Source organism: Chiloscyllium punctatum, chromosome 17 (assembly GCF_047496795.1).
Source record: "Chiloscyllium punctatum isolate Juve2018m chromosome 17, sChiPun1.3, whole genome shotgun sequence".
Classification (NCBI taxonomy): domain Eukaryota; kingdom Metazoa; phylum Chordata; class Chondrichthyes; order Orectolobiformes; family Hemiscylliidae; genus Chiloscyllium; species Chiloscyllium punctatum.
This window is the reverse complement of record NC_092755.1, coordinates 61,372,108-61,398,547: the sequence shown is the minus strand read 5'-3', so window position 1 is coordinate 61,398,547 and position 26,440 is coordinate 61,372,108. Positions and strand designations below refer to the sequence as shown.

At 41.7% G+C, this 26,440-nt stretch overlaps 1 protein-coding gene and 1 long non-coding RNA gene across 2 annotated transcripts in view; one reads left to right on the top strand and one right to left on the bottom strand.

Moving 5' to 3' along the window:
* Positions 1-349: 349 nt before the first annotated feature.
* LOC140487895 (uncharacterized) lies at positions 350-19,911 on the bottom strand. The gene is made up of 4 exons (XR_011962961.1): positions 19,826-19,911; positions 16,237-16,299; positions 11,081-11,275; positions 350-8,606 (listed from the first exon to the last, which is right to left on the bottom strand). It is a non-coding gene; the product is annotated as an uncharacterized lncRNA (long non-coding RNA).
* Positions 19,912-20,084: 173 nt separating this feature from the next.
* The window catches only part of srrm4 (serine/arginine repetitive matrix 4), a 389,826-nt gene continuing 383,470 nt past the window's right edge, over positions 20,085-26,440 (top strand). Inside the window, exon 1 of the mRNA XM_072587294.1 lies at positions 20,085-20,306. Within this exon, the coding sequence (XP_072443395.1) occupies positions 20,089-20,306 (218 nt within the window). The 5' untranslated portion in view covers positions 20,085-20,088. The remainder of the gene's footprint in view (positions 20,307-26,440) is intronic.

Here is a 26,440-nt window from a genome sequence, read left to right as displayed (position 1 = left end):
ACAAGTTACATTTATTTGATAGGCATTGTTACTCAGAATATGAAGAACTAGACATAAGGTCTTACTGTTTTGATGTCAGAAGCTGTTCTTTCACCCAAATTCATATAACATCATCATATTAGGCAGTGCTTAGTACACTTCCAACCATTAACCCTTTCAGACCCTTACATCCTTGTACGACATTTTCCATTTTCATTCCCAAATGATCTAGCTCTAATAGTTAGATGATGTCTCTCAGTCTTAAATTCCACAACCTGCAGAAATAATTTCTCTCTATCCACTCCTATTGGTTTCCCTTAATATTTTAAAAACTCAATAAACTTCTAAATTCTGGGAAATATAACCTTGGATCTTCATAACCACCCCTCATTATTTAACCCTTGAAGTCCAAGGGTCAATCCTTAAAAGGCCAAGAAATCCTTCTGAAAGCCTGGAACTGCTCACAGGTATGGTCTAGCTAGGGCTTCATGCAGCCGAAGCATAGCTGGAAGCATAGCTCCAGTCTGCTAAATGTAAGGGCCAGCATTCATTAGTCTTTTAGTTTCTTTTCGGTGCCTATTCCATCAGGTATTATTTCCAATTGATATCCACAAATGAGAAGATTTGCCATATTGTAGATATTTTTAATCAACCTCTTCAAACATCTCTTGGATAGGTGAGGCTTGAACCCAACTTCTGAATCAAAGCTGGGGACATAACCATCTCATCACAAGAGCCCTTAGCCCATCTTGTATAATTGTCAACTAATGCATATCTGCCTGACTTTTGTTACTACCCATGTTTTCGTCAACCCCAATGGTTCTCTTGCAGCAGGACCCAGGGGCATGTCATTCATGGAAAAGCACCACTTGTTTGATTATCAGGGGTAGGGAACTCCAGCATGAACCTGCCCACCTGCTCTCGCCGTTTAGCTAGGATGATGGTAATAAATGAGGCGAAGATCCGTGCTTTGGCCATCATTACACCGAAGCAAAAGTAGATTAACCTGATATTCCAGTCTGTGGGATGTCGCTGTACTGCAGGGTTTTCCTGCCTAAGATTGTAATATTTACTCAGGAGGAAGTGTTCATAGCAAGACCGATTGTACTTAGGTTGTGAAAAGAATTCATGGATATTAAAACATAAAACAAAATTGTTTTATTTTCGATGAATACACTCACACCATGCAATACAAAACCACAACCCCAACCACCATTATAATGCTGCCTGTAAATTGGAAAAGTCATTTCAGTTGGAAGGATGGACTGTGGAGAAAGTGTTCACATTTTCAAGTACAGCTCCAAACACATATCTTAATAAGGTAAAGCTGCGTTCGCTATAACCTTCCAGCCTTTTTGTCCTTTGCACTGGTCAAGCTCAACAATGTTGCACATGACTGCATCCTCCTCAGCCCAATGCTCCTGCTTGTTCCCTATGGTTCACTCTAGTGAAGGCAGATTTGATAGCTTGCTATTATTAACGCTAGTCACTTAGTGTGGCACAGTTCTGCTTTGATTTCATCTGACGCAAATAGGTTGCTGTTCCCGTGACAACTGCGGGTTTTATTCAGTACTTAAGGAGGCTTACAGTCTCAGCTACACCATTAAGGAACACTGCCAGACAAAGGCCATGCATCTTGTCCATCTATATCAGGAATAGAGCCTGACAGAGATCTTGCAAGTACATTTCAGCAGCAACTCCAAAATAACATTTAAAATACTTCTTAGTATCACCCCTTCCATATGACTAACTGATAACTTTGTACAAAAGGCATGAAATGAGAAAATGCAATTTTGCCATTGTATACTTTCTTCACATACCTTGTTCTACCATACGTAATTAATGTCTGGGGAAAATGTTTTTCCTGTAGACTACAAGTATAGTTATGCAATACTCTAAAACATCCAGCCATATTTATATCAATTCAATTTCAGTTCAATGACCACTTCTGCCCAAGTCCCCCCAGTCATGCAGTATAAAAATATGCTTTAAGAGCGGGAACTGCATAAACAGCAATATTTGCATTGTTTAGGGACATTGTGGGATCTGATAAGGAGCCTGTTACATTTAAAATGTTTAAAAGAGAGACCAGACTAAAGAATTCGAAGGCTCTATATGGCTTGAAAAGTTGCTTCAGTAATACCTTTGTGGTTTTTCAGTCACGTTCTGTGTGGTATCATGAGGCAAGGCGAAGAACAGGATTAGCACCACACACTTCTGCCAAAAACCGTGAAAGCTCCAGTGGATGCTGATGACGGAAAGATTCAGGAAGGCACATTTAAGTAAGGTGCTAATGATGTGGTGACAACATCTTTTATGATTCATCCTGGTAGTAGTTACCCTGAACTAAAACAACATAGCGCTTTGGTGGAATTAGGGAAAATGTAAAAACAAACTTAAAGAGCTGTGGTGAAGTCCACTTCCAGCATTCTGTGAGAATGTAACATTCAAAGAACAATCATAGCAAAGACTTGTAAAGTGGGAACATTTTATTCTGCCTCCTGATAGAGAAGCAGCTTATTACAAGGTTTTCATTAGGTCACACAAAACAGTCAGGGATTGCTGAGGAACAGATTCAGGCTCACTCTTAATTGTAGAAGACAGACAAAGACAGAAGCATGTTAGGCAGTGCTGCTGGTTATTGTGCTGTTAAAGGCAGCTGATCTACATAGGTTTTCTGCGGTGAGGGCTCAGCGAAATGCCAAAGCAGGATACTGGATTAGTGGTGCTGGAAGAGCACAGCAGTTCAGGCAGCATCCAACGTTGAGCAGTTCTCTGCAGTGAGGTGCAACACAGTCTTGCAAACTGAGCACAGCTTACAAGAAGCATTGTGCCCTTGCTGCAAATGAGAGTGTGAGTTGAAAGGCCTACAAGCAATATTTACTGGATGCAACAGAGCAAGATTGGAGCTCAGCTAAAAGCCCAGGGACCATTTTAGCTTAGTGAAGCTAGCAGTTGATGAAATGTTGGATTTCTGCTTGTAAATGAGTATCGGAGTGCTGTTTAAACATTCTAGCAACACAGACCCAGGAAAGGAAGTGACCAACCAGACAGAAGCCATCATCAAGGCAATTCATAACTAAGAGATTATTTAGAGGAGGTTTCAAGGCCAGATGAACAGAAATGAAGAGTTGTGATCCCTTGTGAAGTTTAATGAGATTCAATGATGCACCAATTCATTAACATCTGGAGGGATGTTGCTGAGAAATTTGTGGCATTAATTTTTATCACATTTGCTGTTTGAGGTGTGTTATGGTATGTTCTGTCACAATTCATTACCCATTTTTGTCACATGTTAATTTGGGGTGTTAGAATTAGATTGCTTTCCTATTCTAACATGAAATCTTGTGGTTTAATTGCTTATTTGTTCCTGGAATGTGAGCATTGCTGACTAGGTCAGTAAATATTGCCCAGCATAAATTGCCCAGATGACAATGAAGACTCAACCATAATGCTGTGAATCTGGATTTGCATGTCGGCCAGACCAGATAAGGATGGCAGATTTTCTTCCCTAAAGGATATTAGTCACCAGCTGGGATTTTCTAACAACTGAAAGTGGTTGCATGGGTCTCCACTAGATTTCTTTTATTCCAGATTTTTTTCTGTAATTAAAATTTCACCATCTGCCTGGGAGGGATTTGAATGTATGTCCTCAGAACATTATTCTAGTGTCCTGAATTACTACTCCGGTAACATTGTCACAAGCCACCATCTTGTCTAGATCTCACATTCGGTCGACTTTAAAACTAAAAATTATTGAACCCTAGCCACATTACAATGTATATTCATTGGTCTAGGGACAGAGCTAAAAACAGAAATTGTAAAGATTATGGAGATTGTGCTGCATCCACGGTGAGTCCAGAAACACCCCCAGCCTTAGGCTTTGGTCCTTAGTTTCTTCAAGCTGACAAGCTGCACAAAACTGACAGTCAAAAGGTATCAGCAGAGACCTGTTCAAGGTAATCATATTTAACTAACATGATTATGTTTCTTGATTAGCCAACAATGAAGATGATGAATCTAGCACACTGATGGGATAGAGACAGACTTCCAAAAGCATGTGATAACTTCCTAAACAAGTGTCACATCCACAAATATAAAACCCATGCAAGAAAGAGGAACTCTGGTAGCACAGATGTGAAGTTGATGGCGTGATAAGAAAGAGAAGATACGTAGTGGGATACTCCAAGGGTCCAGATTGGGATGATTGCATTTATGACCTATGCTAATAACCTCAACTGGATGTGTCGGGCACAATTTCAAAACTTGCAAGTATTGTGAACTGCAGGGAAGGTAGTGATAAGCTTCAAGGACATATACACAAGCAAGGGTGTCATGCTTCAAAAGATCCTGAGGTAAGATGGAGTCTGAGACCCTCAAACTCTTTGATAAAATTCCAACCACAGGGTGCTGAGACATCGCTTATTTACATTTTGGGAGTAGATTTCGCCATCAGTGCAGGTGTGAAGAGCATCGTGGAAGGCCATCCCAGATAACAAGCAGGAGGAAAAGCAGGGAGGTGGACTGAAATACATGTGTTCCAATACAAGAAGTATAATAGGCAAGGTAGTTAACCTTAGAATTGTGCTTAGTACTGTGACAATATTGTGATTACAGAGACTGGACTGAAAGAGGGACAGGACTAGCAGCTGAATGTTCCAGGATTTAGATGTTTCAGGTGTGATAGAAAGGGATGTAAAAGGGGTAGGGAGTTGCATTACAGGTAAAGGAGTATCTCACAGCTGTACTGAGGGAGAATACATCACAGGACACATGAAGTGAGGCAATATGGGTAGAACTCAGACATAGGAAAGGTGGAATCACAATGCTGGGGTTATATGACAGGCCTCACAACAGCTAATGGGAAATAGAGGACAAAATATGCAGACAGATTTTGGAAAGATGTAAAAGCAGCTAGGTTGTTATGGTGGGTGATTTTTTACTAACCCTTATATTGACTGGGACTCACATTGTGCTGGGGCTTAGATGGGTCAGAATTTGTAAGGATGATTCAGGAGGGTTTCTTGATACAGTATGTAAAAAGTCCAACCAGGGAAGGGATTATACTGGACCTGGTGTTTGGAATGGAGCCTGGCCAGGTGAGTGAAATTTCATTGGGGCAGCATTTCGGAAGTAGTGACCATAATACCATGAATTTTAAGGTAATCATGGATGGGGATAACGGCAGTCCTCAGGTGAAGGTGTTAAACTGGGGAAGGCAAACTGTAACAGTTTTAGGCAGGAACCAGTGATGTTTGATTGGAGGCTGCTGTTTGAGGGTGCATCCATATTGGACATGTGGGCATATTTCAAACAGCAATTGATAAGAGTTCAGGAATGGCACATTCCTGCAAGAATGAAGAATAGGTGTGGCAATGTACATGAACCTTGGATATCCAGAGATATTATGACCTGGATCAAAAAGAAAAAGAAAGTATATGTAAGGTCTAGGAGGGTGGGAACTGACAAAGCCCTTGAATTATTTAAGCAAAGTAGGAGAAAGCTTAAATAAGGAATTAGAAGGGTTAAAGGGGTCATGATAAAGTGTTAGCAAGCAGGATTAAAGAGAATCCCAAGGTTTTTTATACACCTATAAAAAGCAAGAGGGTAGCCAAGGAATGTGTTGGTCAAACCAAAGGACAAAGGAGAGAATCTATATGTGGAGCCAGAAGAGATAGGTGAGATCCTAAATGAATACTCAGAGTCGGTATTCACCAAAAAGGAAGAATTATTGAAGGATGATCTCAGGGAAGAGTGTGTCAAATTTCTAAGCCAAGTTGCTATTAAAAATGAAGAGATGTTGCACATCATAAAAAGTATTGAGATTGATAAGTCCCCAGATCCTGATGGAATCTATCCCAGAATATAGAGGGAAGCAAGAGAACAAATTGCTGGAGCATTGACAGATAGACATCTTTGAATCCTCTTTGGCCACAGGTGAGGTCCCAGAGGACTGGAGAAGAGCCAGTATTGTCCCATTGTTTAAGAAGAGTAACAGGGATAATTCTGGAAATACAGGCCTGTATGCCTCATGTTGGTGGCATGGAACTTATTAGAAAAGATTCTCAGGGACAAGATCTATATGCGTTGAGAAGCAAATTAACTTATTAGCGATCGACAGCATGGTTTTGTGCAGGGTAGGGTGTGCTTCACTAACTTGATTGAGTTTTTTGAGGAGGTGACAAAGATGATTGATGAATGAAAAATGGGTGATGTTGATGTTGTCTACATGAACTTCAGAAAAGCCTTTGACAAGGTCCCTCGTGGTAAACTGGTACAAAAGGTGAAGTCAGATGGCATCAGGGGTGAGCTGGCAAAATGGGTACAGAACTGGCTTAGCTATAGGAGACAGAGGGTAGTAGTGGAAGGATGCTTTTCGGAATGGAGGGCTGTGACTAGTGATGTTCCACAGGGATCAGTGCTGGGACTTCTGCTGTTCATGGTCTACATAAATGATTTGGAGGACAACGTGGCTGGTCTAATTAGTAAGTTTGCGGATGATACAAAGATTGGTGGAGTTGTGGACAGTGAGGAGGATTGTCAGGATACAGCAGGATATAGATCAGTTGGAGGCATGGGCATAAAATAGCAGGTCGAGTTCAATCTGGAAAAATGTGAGGTGATGCATTTTGGAAGGTCAAGTACAGGTGGAAATTATACAGTGAATGGCAGAATGCATAGGAGTATTGATATGCAGAAGGATCTGGGTGTGCAGGTCGACAGATTCCTGAAGGGGGCAGTGCAGGTAGGTAAGGTAGTAAAAAAGGCCTTTGGCATGCTTGCCTTCATTGGAAGGGACATTGAGTATAAGGATAGGCAAATTACGCTGCAAATTTATAGAACTTTAGTTAGGCCACACTTGGAAAATTACATACAATTCTGGTCACCACACTACCAGATGGATGTGGATGCTTTGGAGAGGGTACAGAAAAGGTTTACCAGGATGTCATCAGGTATGGGGGATTTTAGCTATGAAGAAAGGTTGGATAGACTGGGTTTGTTTTCACTAGAACGCAGGAGGTTGAGGGACGACCTGATAGAAACTTATAAGATTGTGAATGGCATGGATCGAGTGGAAAGTACCAGGCTTTTTTCCCAGGGTGGAGGAGTGGACACAGGTTAAAGGTGTGGAGGGTGAGGATATTTAAAAGAAATGTGCAAGGCAAGGTTTTCACTAAAGGGTGGTGAGTAAGTGGAATGTGCACCCAGAGGAGGTGGTGGAAAGCAGATATAATTGCAGCATTCAAGAAACACCTGGACAAACACGTGAATGTGAAGGGAATAGAGAGATACGGATCCTGTAAGTGAAGAAATTTTATTATGGAAGGGCAAAATGTGTTGGCACAGGCTTGAAGTTCCAAAGGGCCTGTTTCTGTGCAGTTTTGTTCTTTGTTCTTAAAACAATATGAGACGGTGATTACAGCTTGAGATTTTCTCTTAGGTTTTGCTGACATACTGACTGCACGACCTAACAGAACAAGGGTCCAGCCACAGAGGGCAAATGAACGCCAAAGGCTCTGTGAATAAAATCGACATCCCCTGGTGGGAAGGGAAAAACGTTTTTTTTAAATTGGTGCAGAATTAAAATGCTGAAAAAGTGAAAAACTCGAGAAATACTAACAGCTGCTATCGAATGTCACAGTCGCGAGTGGGCATCACAATACACCACTGCAGTAAGCGAAATCAAAGGCCACAAAAGCAATTTAAAATGAGGTCACAGACCCTGGACACTTTAAAATCCCTAGGTGTAGGCCTGAGGTAGAAGTAAGAGTCTGTGGAGTATGGAAGATTGCCTCAGAATCAGTTTAATCCTCAGAACCCCAGACCTGGAAAACTCTGCTGCAACTCCACACTTGCACTAAATTTTTAATATGATTACCTGAATAAGTGATGTGAATTAATTATACTGCCATTATTAGCCTGCAGCATATAGAGGCAGTTCAGATCTACGACCACTGTTGGTGTAAATGAGTAAAACTACTTCCTGCAGTTTGATTACATTAAATGAACTTAATTTACTGGAATAAGAATGCATTTTTTCATACTTTTGTTGTATCTGTAGCTGCTCCATACATATTCACGTCACGTAGTGAGCAGAGGGTGACCAGTCAGCATTTAACAAGCTGCACACTGCGTGAGACCTGCAATTATGTAACATCTTAATGCCAATATTTTTCTGCAGTAGCGGTAGGCAAACTCCAATCTGATTTGAAAACAAATCCATTGTCATCAATACCCCTTGACTCATTGGTAAACGAATGACTACTGATACCAATGTAGACACTGAGCAGCATGTCATCAATCATTCTATAAGGAAACAACTCACACAAACTCACCACAGAAGCAGGGTTCTGCTCAGTTGTACGTACAGGTAATGGATATAAAGATTTACATGGTTTCAACATCTGCTGTGTGCTAACAAACAAGCAACAGCATGAAATATGACAGAGGCTATCACCCTTTACCATAACAACTAAAAGTCACATCACATCCAGCAGCATAAGCTAAAATTCTGCTCCCCATTCCCCTGATTAGCAGAAATGGAATTCCCAGCAACACCAAAAGCCTTTATTGGCATCCTGTCTCCACAACCGCTGAAGGCTGGATCAAAGTTTGAAGTTGATTCGCTGTTTTATAATAAAAAAAAGAGTCCAATTTAGGCAGCTGTAAACAAAATGCAATTTTTTCCACATTCATAAACAGCTTTGTGGTCTGCACATTAAGGAAAACATGCTTTTCATCCAATATTACCATCTCATTATGTATAGAGGGCATGCTCTGGATATATACCACATCATACATTTCATTCACCTTATCAATTCCAGGTATGATGGGAGTGACTATACTTTATCTGTTATGGGTTGTACACGTAACAGGTACTGAGGACAATGTTTTTGTCCCCACTTTACACCGTGTGCAAATTGGAGTACTGAGTTCACATTGTCCTTCCATCCACCATCATTTGAATCAGGGTCGAGGGAAACAGTGGCTGGAGGGTCAGGGTCTCTGTCTGAAACAAGTTTCAACCTCTTTAAAATAAATGAATCAGGGCATTGTGACTGAGTTAGGATTCCAATGCCATTTTCCTGCAATTTGGAAGAAATCAAGAGAGAAAAGTAAGCAGGAATGTATTACAATCATAATCACTATGAAAATGTACTTAATGAGCTGAAGGCTGGCAGGTTCCCTGGATACAATGACATGCATTCTAGGTTATTTAAAGAAGTGACTGCTCAGATAATGAATGCATTAATTATAATCTTCTAAAATTTCTGGATATGTTCTCGCAGATTAGAAAACCCAAATTTAATATCTCTGTTCAAAAAATGAGACAGATAGGAAGAACATTTATCATTAGAAAAATGCTGAAATCCATTTTGAAGAAAGTACATTTAGAAAACCATAATACAATACAATTTTAATGAAATACAACTTGTTTCAGCTAAGTTTCATAAACTTAATAGAGCTATTTGAAGATATAATAAGCAGGGTGAATAAAGGGCTACCAATAGTTGTAGAATATATCATTTCCAAATTGCATTTGATAGTTTATTGCACAAGATAGAAAGTTTATTGCACAAAATAATTTTGCTGAAGGTAATACACAGCATTAGGTAGCCAATCCTCTATTCACACTAACAGGAGAAAATGACAGTGGGATAAACTAATCATTCCCAGCATTGCAATCTGGAACAAGTGCTAACAGGACTCAGCACCAGGGTCTCAACTATTTATGATCTATTGCAATGACTTGGATGAAGGGGCTATCATTGCTGCCAAATTTAGTAATAATTCGAAGATGGGTGAGAAAACAAATTGTGAAAATGTCACAAAAAGGTTTACAAAGAGGTATAGATAGGTTAAGCGTGTGGGCAAGAATTTAGCAGATGGAAAAGAATATGTGGAATTTTTTGGTTGTTCAATTTGGCATATTGTATTAGGGTAATAGTTCTGGAAGGGGTAATGTTGGAAACTGCATTAAACTTGCCTCAATCTGATGATGTCACATAGCCACGGGTAGAGAATCAGTCAGACTCGCACTATATCTCAATGGGGTCAGCTATGTCACCCCGGCTCCAATTAGTCTTAATGGTAATAGCTGAAAAATCGACGTTTCAGGCAAAAGCCCGTCATCAGGAGGGAATTCCTGATGAAGGGCATTTGCCCAAAACGTTGATTTTTCTGCTCCTTGGATGCTGCCTGACCTACTGTGCTTTTCCAGCACGACTCTAATCTTGACTCTAATCTCCAGCAACTGCAGTACCCACTGCTGCCCTACTTAGAGGGGTCTTGTTGTGACACAGTGGTAGTGTCTCTGCCCCTAGACCAGAGACACTTGGATTTAAGTCCCATCAGTGCCAACAGCAATGAATAACATCTCTAAGTTAATTAGAAAAATAGGTTGAATAAAAAATTCTTCACTCATCATTGTGACAAATGCTATTACGCAATATCCTGTTGTTAAGACAAATGCCTTTTCTTGTTCAGATTCACAAGTGGTTTATCCTCTACAGCTGCTAAGTGAACAGGCTGTTTGACATGGTCAAGAAAGAAGGATTGCTAACAGCAGTCTAATCTCAATCACAAATTAGCAGTGTTTGGTACTGCAACACGCAAAAATTTGAAACACAGAAAAATCTTACAAATACAGAGAAGCTGCAGTGACAACTGCTATGAGTGTCCTTGTTCAGGAATCACATGAAGATAGCATTGAGATACAGCTAGTAATTAGCAAGGCAAATGGGATATTTATTCCAAAGAGAATGAAGCCTCACTACATCTCTACAGGGCATTGGTGTGACTGCACTTAAAATATGTGCATACTTGGCCTCTGATATACTTGCACTGGAAAGTTCAGAGAGAAGGTTCATTCGGATGATTCATGAGCTGATGGAGTGGTCTTGTGGAAAAATATTGAGCAGGTTAGACCTACACACATTGAAGTTCAGAAAAAATGGAGGGTCATCTTATTGTAACATGCATTGGTCCAGATAATCTGAGGAGTGGCAACTACAAACAGATTGCTCCTTACTTTATGTCAACATTTCTAGCACAATTCAGAGAATTCAGAGCACAATTTCTTCAGAAATTCGCAGTGTACCTGAAATCAAGCAGTTCCCTCCCAGTGCAGGATAGTCAGGGGAAGTCATACCACACACCGTGTTGCAGCAGCCAGTTGCCATGTTCCAAGATTTAAATATCCAACAGCATTGATTTGATTTGATTTAGTGTCACGTGTATTTTGTTAAGAAATATAATTAAAAGTATTTATAGTGCTGCCATTCTCTGTCGCCATCTAAAAACACAGAAAATTAAATCAAGACATAAAATATAAAGGCAGAAAAATTAAGAAATAAAGAAAGCGTGTTCACCTTTACAGTTCTTCTTGTTAAGTGCTCTGCCATGGGTCTGGTGACCAGGTACAAGACCCCTTTGCCACATTGCCACTGCTGTTGGAACAAAAGTTCCAACTCTTCAGTGCCATCTCGCCTCCACTGATACCCCTCACCACGATGAGTGCTCGCTGGACCTCGCCAACACAGACATTACTGATAATGCTAGCAGCCCAAACCCAACTCCACTACTGCCATGTGTCTGCTTTGCCAGTCAACTTGACATCTGTTCTGAAAGGATAAGTGTGTAAGGTAGGTGTAGGGTTAGGGTGGCAATTGGTTAAGGGCTTAGAGTGCCAAGTATGGAGCTGCAGGGTGCCAGACAGATAGGATGCCATTTGGGTAGCAATGCCAAGAAACCGATAGAGCGCGTAGTGCATGTCAGGATCAGGGAAAGGGTGTATTGGGTCTAGCTGTGTGAAAGGGGCTTGTCAGAACCAATAGTGGAGTCTTATTAGGTCAGGTGTGGGGGTGGGGGTGGCTATCAATATGTCAGGTCCAGTGGAAGATATGTCTGGGCAAGCTGAGGGGAGGGATTTGTTGAGGCCAATGCAGGTTGTGGGCACTGTAGTGGGGGTGTTGTGGATGAGTAGGATGGCAGGATCAGGATGGGATGTTCAGGTCGTCTGGTGAGAGACAGGAAAGACAGGACCAGCTGGAGGCTTAAGTAAGTGGCAAGGTGGGGGTGGTATTAAGTCCATTGGGTGAGGGGATGTGGGTTGGGAGGGGAGCCTGGCTGAGGGTGAGTGGTTGTCAGAGGTCTGAAGTATATAAGGTGCCAAGAAGTGTAGTTAATGCTGAGGGCTTTGTGGTAAGTTGGGGAGTGATCCTAACAGTTACCCGAGAGTTATACAATGTTTTAATATTCTGAGGGGGCTTAACATGGTAGATGCTAAGAAGATGTTTCTCCTTGTAGGAACATCCAGAACTGGAGGCACTATCTAAAGTAAGATAAAATCTTTTAAGATGGTATTGAAGAGGAATTTTCCCCTCTGAGTAGTAAATCTTTGGAATTCTCCTCTCTTCGGGATTCATTAGTGAGTTGACAAGCACTTTGTGCCCATAGACGTGACTCCAATGTGGTATTTGTCTCCCGGTAACCAGGGTCAAAGATATTTCAGAACAGCTACAGGGCATTCTGGAAGAGGAGAGAGAATATCTGCAGCTTGTGGTCCTCATTGGAATCAATGACTTGGAAAGAAAGAGAAACGAGGTCCTTAAAGAAGACCTTACAGTGCGAGGTAGGAAATTGAAAAGCAGGTGTGGAGAAGTATTCATCTTTAAATGACTTTCATTGTCACATTGCAGAGAATCTAGGAATAGAAGGATGGAGCAGATGAATGGTGGCTTGAGAGATGATGTGGGAGAGAGGGTTTTAGATTCCTGAGGTGTTGAATGGTTTCTGGGGGAAGTGGGATCTTTTTACATTGGACAAGTTACATCTGAAAACGAACAAGATCAACATCCTCATAGGGAGGAAGAAGGCTTTCCTTTATTAGTCAGAGTATTGAGTACAGGGGTCAGGAAGTTACATTGCAGCTGTACAGGACATTGGTTAGGCCACTGTTGGAATATTGCGTGTAATTCTGGTCTCCTTCCTATTGAAGGATGTTATGAAACTTGAAACGATTCAGAAAAGATTTACCATGATGTTGCCAGGGTTGGAGGATTTGAGCTATAGGGAGAGGTTGTATAGGCTAGGGCAGTTCTCCCTGGAGTGTCGGAGGCTGTGGGGTGACATTATAGAGGTTTATAAAATCATGAGGGGCATAGATAGAATAATTAGGCAAGGTCTTTTCCCTGGGGTGGGGGAGTCGGAAACTAGAGAACATAGGTTTAGGGTGAGAGGGGAAAGATATAAAAGAGACCTAAGGGGCAACTTTTTCAAGCAGAGGGTGGTACGTGTATGGAATGGGCTGCCAGAGGAAGTGGTGGAGGCTGGTACAATTGCAACATTTAAAAGGCATCTGGATAGGTATATGAATAGAAAGGGTTTGGAGGATATGGGCTGGGTGTTGGCAGGACTGGGTTGGGATGTCTGGTCGGCATGGATGAGTTCGACCGAAGGGTCTGTTTCCGCGCTGATACATCTCTATGACTCTATGACTCTAAGTTGTTCAGAGGGGACAGAAACTGAGGTGGAATTAAAATTTAGTTATAATTAGAATTGAATCTGTATGACAGAGGAAGTATAGGCTAGAATAAGAACAAAATGAGTTCAGTAAGGCTAAATGGAATATATTTCAATACAAAGAGCCAAGGAATAAGACAGGTGAGCTGAAGACACAGATAGTTATGCGAGAGTAGGATATTATCACTATGATGGTTGAAAGGTGGGAAAGATGGAGAAGAGTGAATGGTTGCAATATTGAAAAAGCAAGGAATTACAGCACTGAGGTGGGGTGATATTTTGAAGGATCATCAAATGAGGCCACAGGAGTAGAAGAGGAGCAGGTCAGTTATAGCTCGTTGGATGCTGCCTGAACTGCTGTGCTCTTCCAGCACCACTAATCCAGTATTTGATTTTCAGCATCTGCAGTCATTGTTTTTACCTTATGGACTAGGCCAGGTCATTCAAAACATTCCTAAGCAGGCAGCCCAGACCATAACTTTGTAACCTGTTTTGGTAAGCATACAGTGAAAATTGCCCAGAGTAAGTTAGCTAGGTTGACTACCAGGACTTAAAACAGACCAAAATTTATTCACAAAATTAAACAATGAAATACAAAGAATTGAATAAAGAACCCCTACAGAACTTAATCTGTTCAAACTCTTCTGTATATACACAGCAGTCCCAACACACAAATCCCTCAATCATAGAGTAAACTGAAACAGAGGCTTACCGGATGAAGTTAGAAGGGCAGAAGGAGAGAGAGTTTAGCAGCTTTTCTTCACATAGTCCACTGCTGAACTACCTCAAGCTTCACTTTAATTTTCAGAACTGACCACTCATTATACAGGTCACTTCTAAAACATGACCACTTTGGCCTGAAATCTCATCTGTTTACATATAAACAAAAGGCCACTCAAAATCCTTTTTCATCTCTGTACCAAACTAGTCACCTCGGAGCCGGGAGCTGTTTATAACCCCTCTGAATAAACCAAGGACACAGTCTCCTTGAGAAAAAAAGGACCAGCTTTGTAGCAAAGCACACTGTTGGGTGTGTGCTATAGACTGCCAAACATTCAGAGAGAGGTAGAAAATCAAATGTGTAATCAAGTTTCAGAGAAATATAAGAATAATGAGACAGCAGTAGTGTGGAATTTACTACCCAAATATTAATGGAGACAGGCTGAGTGCAAGAAAGGCAGCAAAATTCTTAAATTGTATCCAGGAGAATTTCTTTAGGCAGAAAATAGAAAGCCCAATGACAGAGGGGACAGTTCAGGACCTAATATTCAGAAATAAGTCTGGGCAGGTGGAAGGTGTTTCAGTAGGGGAACATTTTGGAGATAGTGAGCATAACTCAGATAGATTTAACATGGTTATGGAAATGGATAAGGATGGGTCAGGGGTAACAGCTCTAAAATAGGGACAGGCTAATTTTATTAAGGTAAGAAGCAATTTGGCCCAAGTGGAATGGGAGCAGCTCCTTGCAGAGAAAACTGCGCCAAAGCAATGGGAGGCATTGAAGGAGGAAATAGAAGGCACACGAGGCAAGTAATGGGACATTGGCTGGTCAGTTGTTGTGCCAGCATCAATCAGAATGTGAGAAGGATCTCCATGGTAACACACTCGGAAGCAATTGCCTGGGAAATTAAATTTACCTCTGAGCAATTCCTCTTCACCTGAAATCCTGTCCATAACAATCGGAGTCTTCAGATTGTTCTGATGGTAGTAAGCAAGATAATTGCTCAGGAATGGTTAGATTATTAAGTAGGCACTCTCACTCCTAAGTAACTATTATACTGACCCCATTCTTGCCTCACACGTACCTGACTATAACTTTCTCAAACCCTGATCTGACACACCCTCACTGCGACCTGACACTTGCACCCCCACTTCCCAATTAAAAATCCCCCCTCTCTCAGGATCAGACAATCCCCAGCCCTTGACTGGGATCCAACACAATTCCTGGGACTACGAAGTCCAAGCTGCTAGCCCATACAACCGCTGGAGCCCATACAACTACGACAGCCCACTCTGCACCCTGCCATCAGAACTGGTCTAACCTGATAACCCTGCTGCCAGACCGGATCACTTATTCCCCTCCTCCTGTGGGATCAGACTCAAACCGATCCTTCTCACTGCCACAATTCCCATGCTACTGACTTGACCCTGCCGTTGCCAAACCCAAACACCCCAGACCTGACACACCCCCTCCCTACTCCATATTCGGCCTAATATCTCCACCTCATCCCAAGGTACCCTGTACATTAATTACCCTTGCTACCTTCCACCCTGGTGTCCTACCCAGCTGCTACCCTATCCCACCGCAGATGGCACTCTGCCCAGATGGCACTCTATCTTGCCGCTACTTGGATCTTACTTACCTGGCACCCTATTTACCTGGTTCCCTAGTTACGTGGCCCTTTATCCACCTGACACTTTCCTTCTCTGACATTTTGAAATGAAACTGTTAACTATTTGATCATGCAAAGTGTAGTGGAAACCTGAAACATTAAAGGATGTGTGCACCGGGGATGGAAGTTTCATGACTGAGAGTGACAAATTTAGGTGACTTAAGGGAAAGAAAGGCAAGTTAATGGGATGGTGGTAATAATCAGCCATGATACAACTAAATGGCTCATTCCTGTTCCTTGCAAGTGGTTCCTTCCCTCACCAAATTGCTCGCTTCATTCCCAGATCATCACTCAAAGCAGTCCATCAGCTGACCCATCATTTATAAAAATGCCACCTCACCTTGTCCCATCCATCGAATGAGTTCTCCATAAACAGCACCATTGGAAGAAAGGATGTCACCATCTAATGAAATGAACCAAGGTGAAAGAAAGAATTAAGGTGGTAATGAGCCTGGAATTTACAAGGTTTTTGTGACTGAAAGTCTCTAGAAACCAAGGTTTGAGAGGGCAAACCGTAGCTCGGTATCACAGTGGGTAACTGGATGAGAGGATGGCAGAGTGATACCATTGTATCACTCCTATTGTATCATTGTCACTTAATGAGTCTGTAACTGGGAGAGCAAACTGTAGCCCATATATCTGATGCCATTGTAAGACTGGGGGTCATATTAACTTTAGAGTCAGTGGAACTCAGATCCTGATTATAGAATTTTAGAATCCTGACAGTGTGGAAACAGGCTCATCAGCCCACCAAGTCCACACTGACCCTCTGAAGAGTAACCTACCCAGACTCATTCCCCAGCTCTATTACTCTACATTTGCCCCTGACTAATGCTCCTAACCTACACATCCCTGAACACTATGGTCAATTTAGCATGGCCAATTCACCTAACCTGCAGATCTTTGGATTGTGGGAGGAAACTGGAGCACCCCGAGGAAGCCCACGCAGACACGGGGAGAATGTGCAAAGACACAGACAGTCGCATGAGGCTTGTATCGAACCCAGGTTTCCTGATGCTGTGAGGCAGCAGTGCTAATCACTGAACCACCATGCGATTCCACAGTGATTAGAATCACCTCAATCAGAGTTATAAATGCTGGTGCAACATTGAGTCATAGAAGGATACAGCACAAAAACAGGCCCTTCGGCCCAAATTGGCAGGCCCTTCATTGATAGCCTCTTATGCAGATGGCCTAGCCACAGAGTTGATCACATGCTCCATGTTAGACTGCAGAGCAATGAATCTTGCACAAGAATGACTCTCATATGTATACATACATGCTGTGGTAAGACTTCGACATTTCAATGCTTCAAGCAATTACTTGAGATCTTTGTTTTAAAGCTGGTCTATTGGTGTCTGCATCCCTGTCTCCCTCATTAGAGTTAGCACTCGAGATTTCCCACTGGCCAGAGATCAGCTGCTATGTCTTTTCCACAACTGCCAGTTCCTGTTAACCACTGCTGGCTATAATTCAGCCTGTGAGGATCTTGCTAATTCACTCTGCATTCCATCCACGGTATTGATTCCTTCAGGAATTACTAAGGGAAGATGAAGTGAGTGGGTTTGGGGGGGGAGATTTCTTCACCACGTTGCTTGCCCTCCCCATTTTGTGGGGCAACTTCAAACTGTGGCAGGGTCCTGATAAAAAGAAAAGATAAAGGGAATGTTGCTCAAAACGTAAGGGGGAGATTATCCAGCAGCAGCATGAGTTGCAGTACCAGTTCACCAATTTGCTGTACTTGCAATTGATCTAAGAGAAATAGCAAGAGAAAGAAATAAACATCTTGCTGTTCTTTTTCCCCCTGCCTTTTTACCTCCAAGGCACATCCAAGTTCCTCTCGTACCATTTTCAAGTTTCCTGTTTTCATGATGTGTGAGAAAGTGTTCATACAGAGACTGAATTCCACCCCCCATTTTATCCTTTCCCTTGTGTTATGAGATAATTTGTCCTGTAGGAAAAGGAGCAGTGAGGGTATCATTTCTGTAAAGGTATATGGAGTAGATGTGCATACACAGGGAAAATCAGAGAAAGAATTATTCCCATTTATGTCCACCTTCCACAACTTCATTTCATCTCAGAATATTTTATACCCAAGGTGGAGTTTAAAACTTGCTGCTGTAAGATGGGAAACATGATAGTCAGTTTGCATCAAGCACCCACAAACAATGAAATGAATAGCCAGGCCATCAGTTTAAAGTGAGGATTGCGGATGCTGGAGATTAGAGTCGACAGTGTGGTGCTGCAAAAGCACAACAGGGTCAGGCAGCATCCGGGAAGCAGGAAAATCAATCTTTCGGGCAAAAACCCTTCATCAGGAAAGTGTTTGCCTGGAATAACTGTTGTTCATAATTCTACAAACAGTACTTGGATTCTATTTCATTCACTCAATGATGGCTTGTGTCGTCACAGGTTTTGTGCCTCAGGATTCAGTTCATTGGAGAGATGGCTATCCTTGTCTCTTCTAGTAGTCTATGACCGATAATGGTTTTCCCTTCCCTCAGACTGACTGCTGAGAGAAGCAGCAAAGGCAAAGGCTATCTTATTGAATTCATCTTAACTGAGGGACCTACAACAGTTGAGTACTTGATTAAACTGAGAAGAAAAGTTGGTATAGAATTCCGTAATGATTGGGGAAGCATGAGATTCGAGAAATGGAAATGTTTGGACAATACAGTTCAGAGTGAGATCCTACATGTAAAAGCAGTGACCCAATCGAAAAACAGAAGGGTATTGCCATGCCCCGTGTTGTTCAGGTAACGTTACGGATTTCTTTCTGGCACCACATGCACATTCACGAATAATAGTTCTGGTGATGGCATTCTCAACATCTGCTATGCTACCTTTCTGACAATCACAGGGGAGAGGAACTTTTTCAGCTCCATCCACAACTTAGCCACTGTATCACTGAAACTAGAAGCTCTCACAGGAGATACTGCACATAGAAAGTTTCAAGAAATGTGCCAGGTACTTTTCAAATTAAGTAAGTACGGCGCTTTGGCTGGTGAAAGCTTTCTTTAACATCGGCACTGAGCCTGCTAAAAAAATCCCACCCTCCAAAAGTAGCATGCAGACAAATCAACAATTATTAACCCGGAGGCAACTTGCCCATGAAATCTAAGTGAGGTGCAGCCATCAAAATCAAAATCAGTCTGTCCTGCAGTGAGTGAAGACAGGCCCATACCCACCTCAGGCTACCCAACTTGCATCACAGGTGAAAAGTATCCCCCAGTATTCATATCTATGCAGTAACTTCTACTACTGAGAAGTCTGAGCAACACTATCAGTAACAACCCATGATGAAATTTGTCCATTTTTTGTGTGTTCTTTGACAGCGGTTACGACAAGATGATCCAATGGGTTTAGTTTTGCACTATAGTGACAGCAGCATAAAAATAAACACAAACCCCCAAGTTTAAGAGGAGAGCTTCCAGTGTGCTGGTTGTGGGACCTAGACAGAGATGCAACAGTAAGGGAACAAGACTGGCTGTCAAATCTGAAGGAATGCCTTTGAACAAAGGAGGTGGCCTCTCCGCCGCTGCCAGTCTATTTGGCCTGAAATGCTTCGGGTTGCCTCTGAATGCAGCTGCAGTTCATTGTGTCAGGCACACGCAAGGCCTGCCCTCTGGAACCTGCAGCCTTTTGTTATGCAGATGCAGCAGTCAACACAGCCTTCTCTTTTTTTTTCAGTCAGGAGGAAAGAGAGAGAAGGGGAAGAGACGTTGTACTCAGCTGACCAACCCCGCTCCAACGTCACATACTAAATGAGACAAAACAAGGGAACAGCTTAGATACTGAATGCACACCGCTGTTGCTTTTGTGTTCTCAAGAACCTAGCTGCCCATTTCCCAGAGCAGGTGCTCTGTTAAAACTGCTCACCCCGGACAGCACAGCAATGGCTCTTGGGCTGTAAGTCCACTGGTGATTACCTGGTAAAGCAGCTTCCTCTTAGAAGACAAACTCGTTTTATCCCTTTTTACCGTAACTGCTGTTCCCTCGGCATTGCATCTGGCTGAAGCGACTCGAAAGAGAGATAGAGGGAGACAGAGTGGGACACTCCAGGCGCTGAGGGGAAACTGTCTTTGTGCCGACACTTCCGACTGAACGCGGAGGTGGAACGGTTCAGCAACTGGACAGCTCCCTGTGCTGCGCGGCTTTGAGAGCGCTCCTGTCTGTGTATGTGTTCGCGTGTATGTTTGTGTGTGAGCTGAACAGCTCCACACTACGCTCCGATCCATTCCTCAGTGTATCTCCCTCCAAAAGACCAGCTCCCCAGATCATGGCCAGCGTGCAGCAAGGGGAAAAGCAGCTCTTCGAAAAGTTCTGGAAGGGGACCTTCAAGGCGGTGGCCACCCCCCGCCCAGAGAGCATCATTGTCGCCAGCATCACAGCCCGGAAGACTCTGAGCAAGTAAGTGTGCATTTTCTTTTCTGTTTCTGAGGAGAAAGGTCAGAATGTCGCAGGCCACGAGTGCATTGGTAAGCTGTTGTAGATTTAATTGGCCATCTGCTATGGTAAGGACTAGCCTATGTATTGAAACTGCTCATTCTCGTCAGCTATTGGAAACGCCTGTTGTTATCTTCATAAATCCGGATCCCTTTTCCATTGTACCTTTTGTCGGAAGCTCAGACTAGGGAAGCAATGACACTAGTGGGTGTTGATGAAAAACGTTAGCAAAGAGATTGGTAGATCTCATCAAAGATCTAAACAAAGGCTTTTTTTTAAATGGTCAAGTCTACTTCACTATTTCAGGTTAAGGGGTAATATTTTTTAGGAGAATAAAGTTCATTATTGATTCCTCTTAGACTTAATATATTTTTTAATCCCTAAAAGCTGTACTACCGTGAAGTTTTTGGGCTAAGTAAGAGCCTTTTTTGATAGCCACATGGGTCAGATTGTGTACTCTTGAAGCTGGAGTTTAACAGTATTTTGATGAAATCACATTGAAGGAAGCCTGACAAGAACATGTGGCAAGTATTATCCCTTTATTGGAGTTCGTCAGAAAGGTTTGAGAGTTGAACATCTTGCTGAATGGCAAAAAATAAGAAACTACATTTCAACTCGTTATATATTCATGACCGCTTTCATGTTGCAATTGAGACCAATTAGACAGTGGAAAGGTGGTACTCTAAAAGAGCTGGGATTCATCGGTGTGTTTAAACTATTGTATCACACCAGGCTAACCAGCTGTGATGTACCAAGCTGTTTACAACGTGTCTCCAGTGACAACAACATATAACCATTCATTTCAAATCAAACAACACAGTATGAAGTAACAGCAGACACAGTCAAGTGCACCTCTTTTATAAAAAAATGGGAAAGGCATAAAAAAAACCTATAATGCATGAGTGAGAAGGAACAAAATTTGCCTCCACTTTCATTTTAGCTGGGATCGCAATATTAGCTGACTCTCAGATTTGAGACAGCGCTGGTTTCATTCTCTTCTCCCATTCTACACCAAGGGCGATAGGAAAAGCTCACCATATCTGCTCTGAAAAGTAGTACTATAACATGTGTTCACTTTGTCTATTGTGTGAATTGTATTATAGGGAATGTTCAGAACATAAAACAGACACTTTTCTGATTCAGTTTGCGATAACCAGTAAAAAGTACTCATTAGAGAAATGATTACAGTGAAAAATCTGTGTTAATATTCTGAGACATATTGAAGTTTGTTCAGCAATCTTTAAGAGTCATCTGGTTCAGTACATCTCTGAATTAACATTTCTGATTAATAAATGTAATGACCAACACATAGAATATTCCTCATAACACACCCATTATTATTAGAAATCTGTGAGAGCAATTAAAACATGGGAAATGCTAAATCAATATTAATAAGGATGCATACAGTGAATGCTGTATGTTGATCTTTCTTTTGTAGCACTGTGCAATCAATACATTGGTTTGTGTGTATGTGTGTCGCACTCCTGTTCGTTGTGTTGCTATGTCACTGGAAGTTCATTTGAATCTGCCTGCAGACTCCCTGCAGCACTCAGTTTGGCAATTAGTGCTGGCTCTCCGACCCCCCACTTATATCTCTGACTTAACAGTGACACTGTATTCAGTACTGCTACAGCTGTCGGGTCTCTTCTGCCATTGTATCTACAAGCTGTTTCCTACCAGCCTGGGTTCATTAAAAATTCAGCTTATTTTGCGAGAGGAGACTTGGGCATACAGCAGATGGTTTGCAGACTGATGCTAAGCCTGGCTTTTCTCCTCATCCTCGACAGATGCTGTGTAACTTTGATTTGAAGGAAAGTTTCAAACATTTTTTCTCTCTAATGAGAGGGGGACTGTGATGGAGCTCAGGTATTGGGGAGCAGATCAGAGTCGACACTACACAGTCATAGCACAAAAATGAAAGGGAATTACCAGTCGCTTTCCTATTGCAGGAACACAATGTCCTCAAACATGTATTGCACTCTAGGTAATTGATGAATTTTAAAATCATGTTCGCTGCCGAAATCTGCACATTTGTTATTCTCTGACCGGCTGCCAAGTTGGTAGCATTTGGCACCTTGCTGAGGCATTCATGAACAGCAGTTATTACTAACACCCTCATCCCTGCTATGCAGTGACTAAGAAGTGACAGATAGGACAAACTGTTTTCGTGAGATATTATATACGTGTATGTCTTGGATATAAAGACAAATGGAGCAGTGCTCAGAAGCTGATTCCCATTTCTGGGCTATATGTTTGGTTGATGCCACATTCTAAGAGCTGAATTAGGGACAGAAGGATTGTATAGGTTGACTTTGCCCCAGAACATTTTCAACCGCAGTCTTAACTTTGGAGTTGCCAGCTCTGGAACAAAAAATTGTAATTTTGGCCAACAGATTTTTTTTGCACATTCTCTGCTGGGTTCAGGCTAGGGTGACACCACACACTGTGAGTAATGAGGGTGTGCCAATTGGCAGGGGATGGCCATGTGATATCATTTGTGCTGTTTGCACATCTTGCATGTCAACAAAGCCAAACTCAGAAAATGGCTGAAACAATATAAGACAGCACAGGAACAGTCCCCTCAGCTCAACAATCCTCACTGATCTCCGATCCTTATTTGGACTGATTATTGATTGCCTATGCACAGTCTCCTTCCCGGTGTTCACCTCCCATTCATGTGTCTGTCAAGACATGCCTTAAACATTACTGATGTGCCTGCTCCTACCACCTCCACTGGCAGTGCGTTCCAGGCACTCTGTGTGAGAAATCTTCGAACCTGTGAGTGAAATGATTCAGTACCACTTCGCTCCACATACTCATACCTGATATGATAGCAGTGGATGCTAGAGTACAAGAACAGAGCATGCTAGTTTGAAATTTTTCTCTCCTGCTATTTCTCAAGCTGACTTCCTTTAAATGGGTAGTGCATGAATTAAATGGGCGAGAAGAGCAATTTCTAACACGCTTAGTAAGCCTCCATTCATTCTCATCCCACAAAAATATTGTAGACCCACCTTTTATTTTGGGATGAAAATTATATCCTCATACCTTAATCCTGGCAAAGCACCTAACAGCTTCAAAAACACCAAACTGACTTACACATGTCAATCTGAGTAAATGGAAAATGCCATCCATATTTATTGGCTTTTCAATTTATATTAAATATGAATATAGATTACATCATATTCTAATTCAAAACAATTTGCAATTCATACAGCGGAACTTGCGTTTAAAAGATGTTCTATCTGTTCTGCCCATCTATTAATTTTCATTTCAGCTTCAGGGCACCATGTAGTATAAACAGAAGGTAAGAAGTTTTGAGTCATCGAGTCATACAGCTGGAAATAGACCCTTCAATCCAATCAGTACATGACGACCATGTTCCCAAACTAAACTGGTCCCACCTGCTTGTGCTTGGCCCATATCCCTCCAAATCTTTCTGATTCATGTACTTTGACAAAAGTCTTTTAAATGTTGTAACTGTCCCTGCATCCACCACCTCCTCTGATAGTTCATTCCACACACTAACCACTCTGTGTAAAAAGGTTGTCCCTCATGTCCTTTCTAAATCTTTCTCATCTCACCTGAAAAATATGACACCTAGTTTTAAACTCCCCCACCCAAGGGGGGAGTTTTCTTCACCTTATCTCTGTCCCTCATGATTTTATAGACCTCTATAAGGTTGCCCCTTAACCTCCTAGGCTTCAGTGAAAAGAGTCCCAGACTATTTTTATATCTCAAACCATATGTTCCCGGCAACATCCTGATAAATCTTGTCTGAATCCTCTCCAGTTTAATAATATCCTTCCTTTAACAGGGCAACTAGGACTGCATATAGGACAGGCCTCACTAATGCTGTGTATACCCTCAACATAATGCTACAATTCCAATACTTAAAGATGTGAGCAATGAAGTCAAGCATGGTAAAAACTTTCTTAACTACCTTGTCTACCTCTGATGCAAATTTCAAAGAATTATGTACTTGAATACTACCCAGGGCCCTACCATTAACTGTTTGTTTTATCAAAATGCAACACCTCGCATATACCCATCTTAAACTCCACGTGCCACTTCTCAGCCCATTGACCCAATTCTTCAAGATCTACTGTAACCTTAGATAACTTTCTTCACTGTCCACTATACCACCAATTTTGTTGTCATCTGCAAACTTACTAACCACTGCCACCTGTATTCTCGTCCAAATCATGTATTTAAACGACAAACAAAAGTGGACCCAGTACCAATCCCTGTGGAACACCATTGGTCACAGGCCTCCAGTCCAAAAAATAACCTCCACCACCATCCTCTGTCTCCTACTGCAAAGCCTTTTTTTATCTTGGCATGCTCACCCTGAATCCCATGTGATATAACTTTACTAATTAGTCTATCATGCGGAACCTTATCAAAGGCTTTACTAAAGTCCAAGTAAACAACATCTGCTGCTCTTCCATTGTCAATCATTTTGGTGACTTCCTGAAAAAAAGCTCAAACAAGTTTGGGAGACGTAACTTCTCTAACACAAAGCCGTTCTATCAATTGTCATTCCTTGCCTCTCAAAATGCATGTAAATCGTATCTTTCAGAATCACCTCCAACAGCTTATATTTAACAGCCTACTTGTGGCATTAATCATAACTCACTCAGAATTTCTTCAGGACACCTATTTTGGCAGGTGGCAATCCTATATTTACTCAATATGCATCAACTTTAATGCTTATGTGTTCAAATACCAGAGAAGTATCTGCCTAACTATAGCAACAAAAAACATGGAGACGCATAAACCAACCACTTAGGCTGTGAAATTTTCAGTCTTCCTTTAACTGTTTTGCTTCCATTGATAACCCAAGAAAGTACATGATTAATTTAGGGCAACAGTGTGAAGAGATCGGGATTACATTAATTTGTGTTATCATAACCTAGTTACGTGTATGTTACCAATGATCTGTTTATCATATCACATAGAGTCATAGAGTCATATAACATGGAAGCAGACCCAGTGATCAAACCAGTCCTTGCCAACCATAATCTCAAACCATAAACTAGTCCCACTCCTACCTGCATTTAGTCCATATCCCTCCAAACATTTCTTACGTATCTTTGGAGAGAGAAACAGAGTTAACATTCAAGTCCAATATGACGTTTGCAGATCACAGAACCGCTTCTTTCAGATCCCTGTCATGCCATCTAGTTCCCAGAGTTCAAACTAAACACATTTTTAGCGTCAAGATGCTGGTGCTTCATCATGTAGATTTGAAGCAGTTCTCCATGTGGCTCGTAATGTGTTACACTGTTACTCAGCATTTAACTGCACTGTAGCCACAAATGTCTCACTCTGAATGTACATTCACATACTAACTGCTTCCGATTTCTTTATGTATGATACAATAATGCACTGCCACTCATTCACAAATTTTGGACAGTAACATGTGGGACATCCATTTCCAGAGTCCTCGATCTTGAGGAATGTCGCCCTGGTTTGGTGGACCCTCCCAAAATAAGCCAATGAGGGGCTCTTGAGATGTGATACTCCTTTTAATTCCATTAAATACTACCTAGGCCTTTAATTTATTCATGGTATGTGGATATTGTCGGCAAGAACATCATTTGCTGTCCTTTCCCTTGTTGTCCTTGAACTGAATGGCTTGCTATATCATTTTAGGGTAGTTAAGAGCCATATTACTATGGTTCTGGAATTACATGTAGGTCAGACAAAGTAAGGATGGCAAATTTCCTTCCCATCAATGAACCAGATTCAGAGTTTCAAAGCAAGGTAGATAACAAGTGCAGCAATGAAACAGACCATTTTGTCCACACAGTTTGTAATGGTATTTTATCATTTACATGAGTAACTGACCCTAATTTGCCACATTTGATTCTGAAAGTTGATCTTTGCGAACCAGATTTTTTATAAAATGACAATCAACAATGGTTACACGGTTGTCATTAGCCTCACCTTCCCTTATTACAGACTTTTGTTGAACTCTTCTTTCACCACCTGCCACATTGGGATTTGAACACACATGCCCAGAACTATGGTCGGTGTTTCTAGATTACCATTCCAGTGTCATTTTCGTTGTGCTACTGCCTCACCATGTTCCA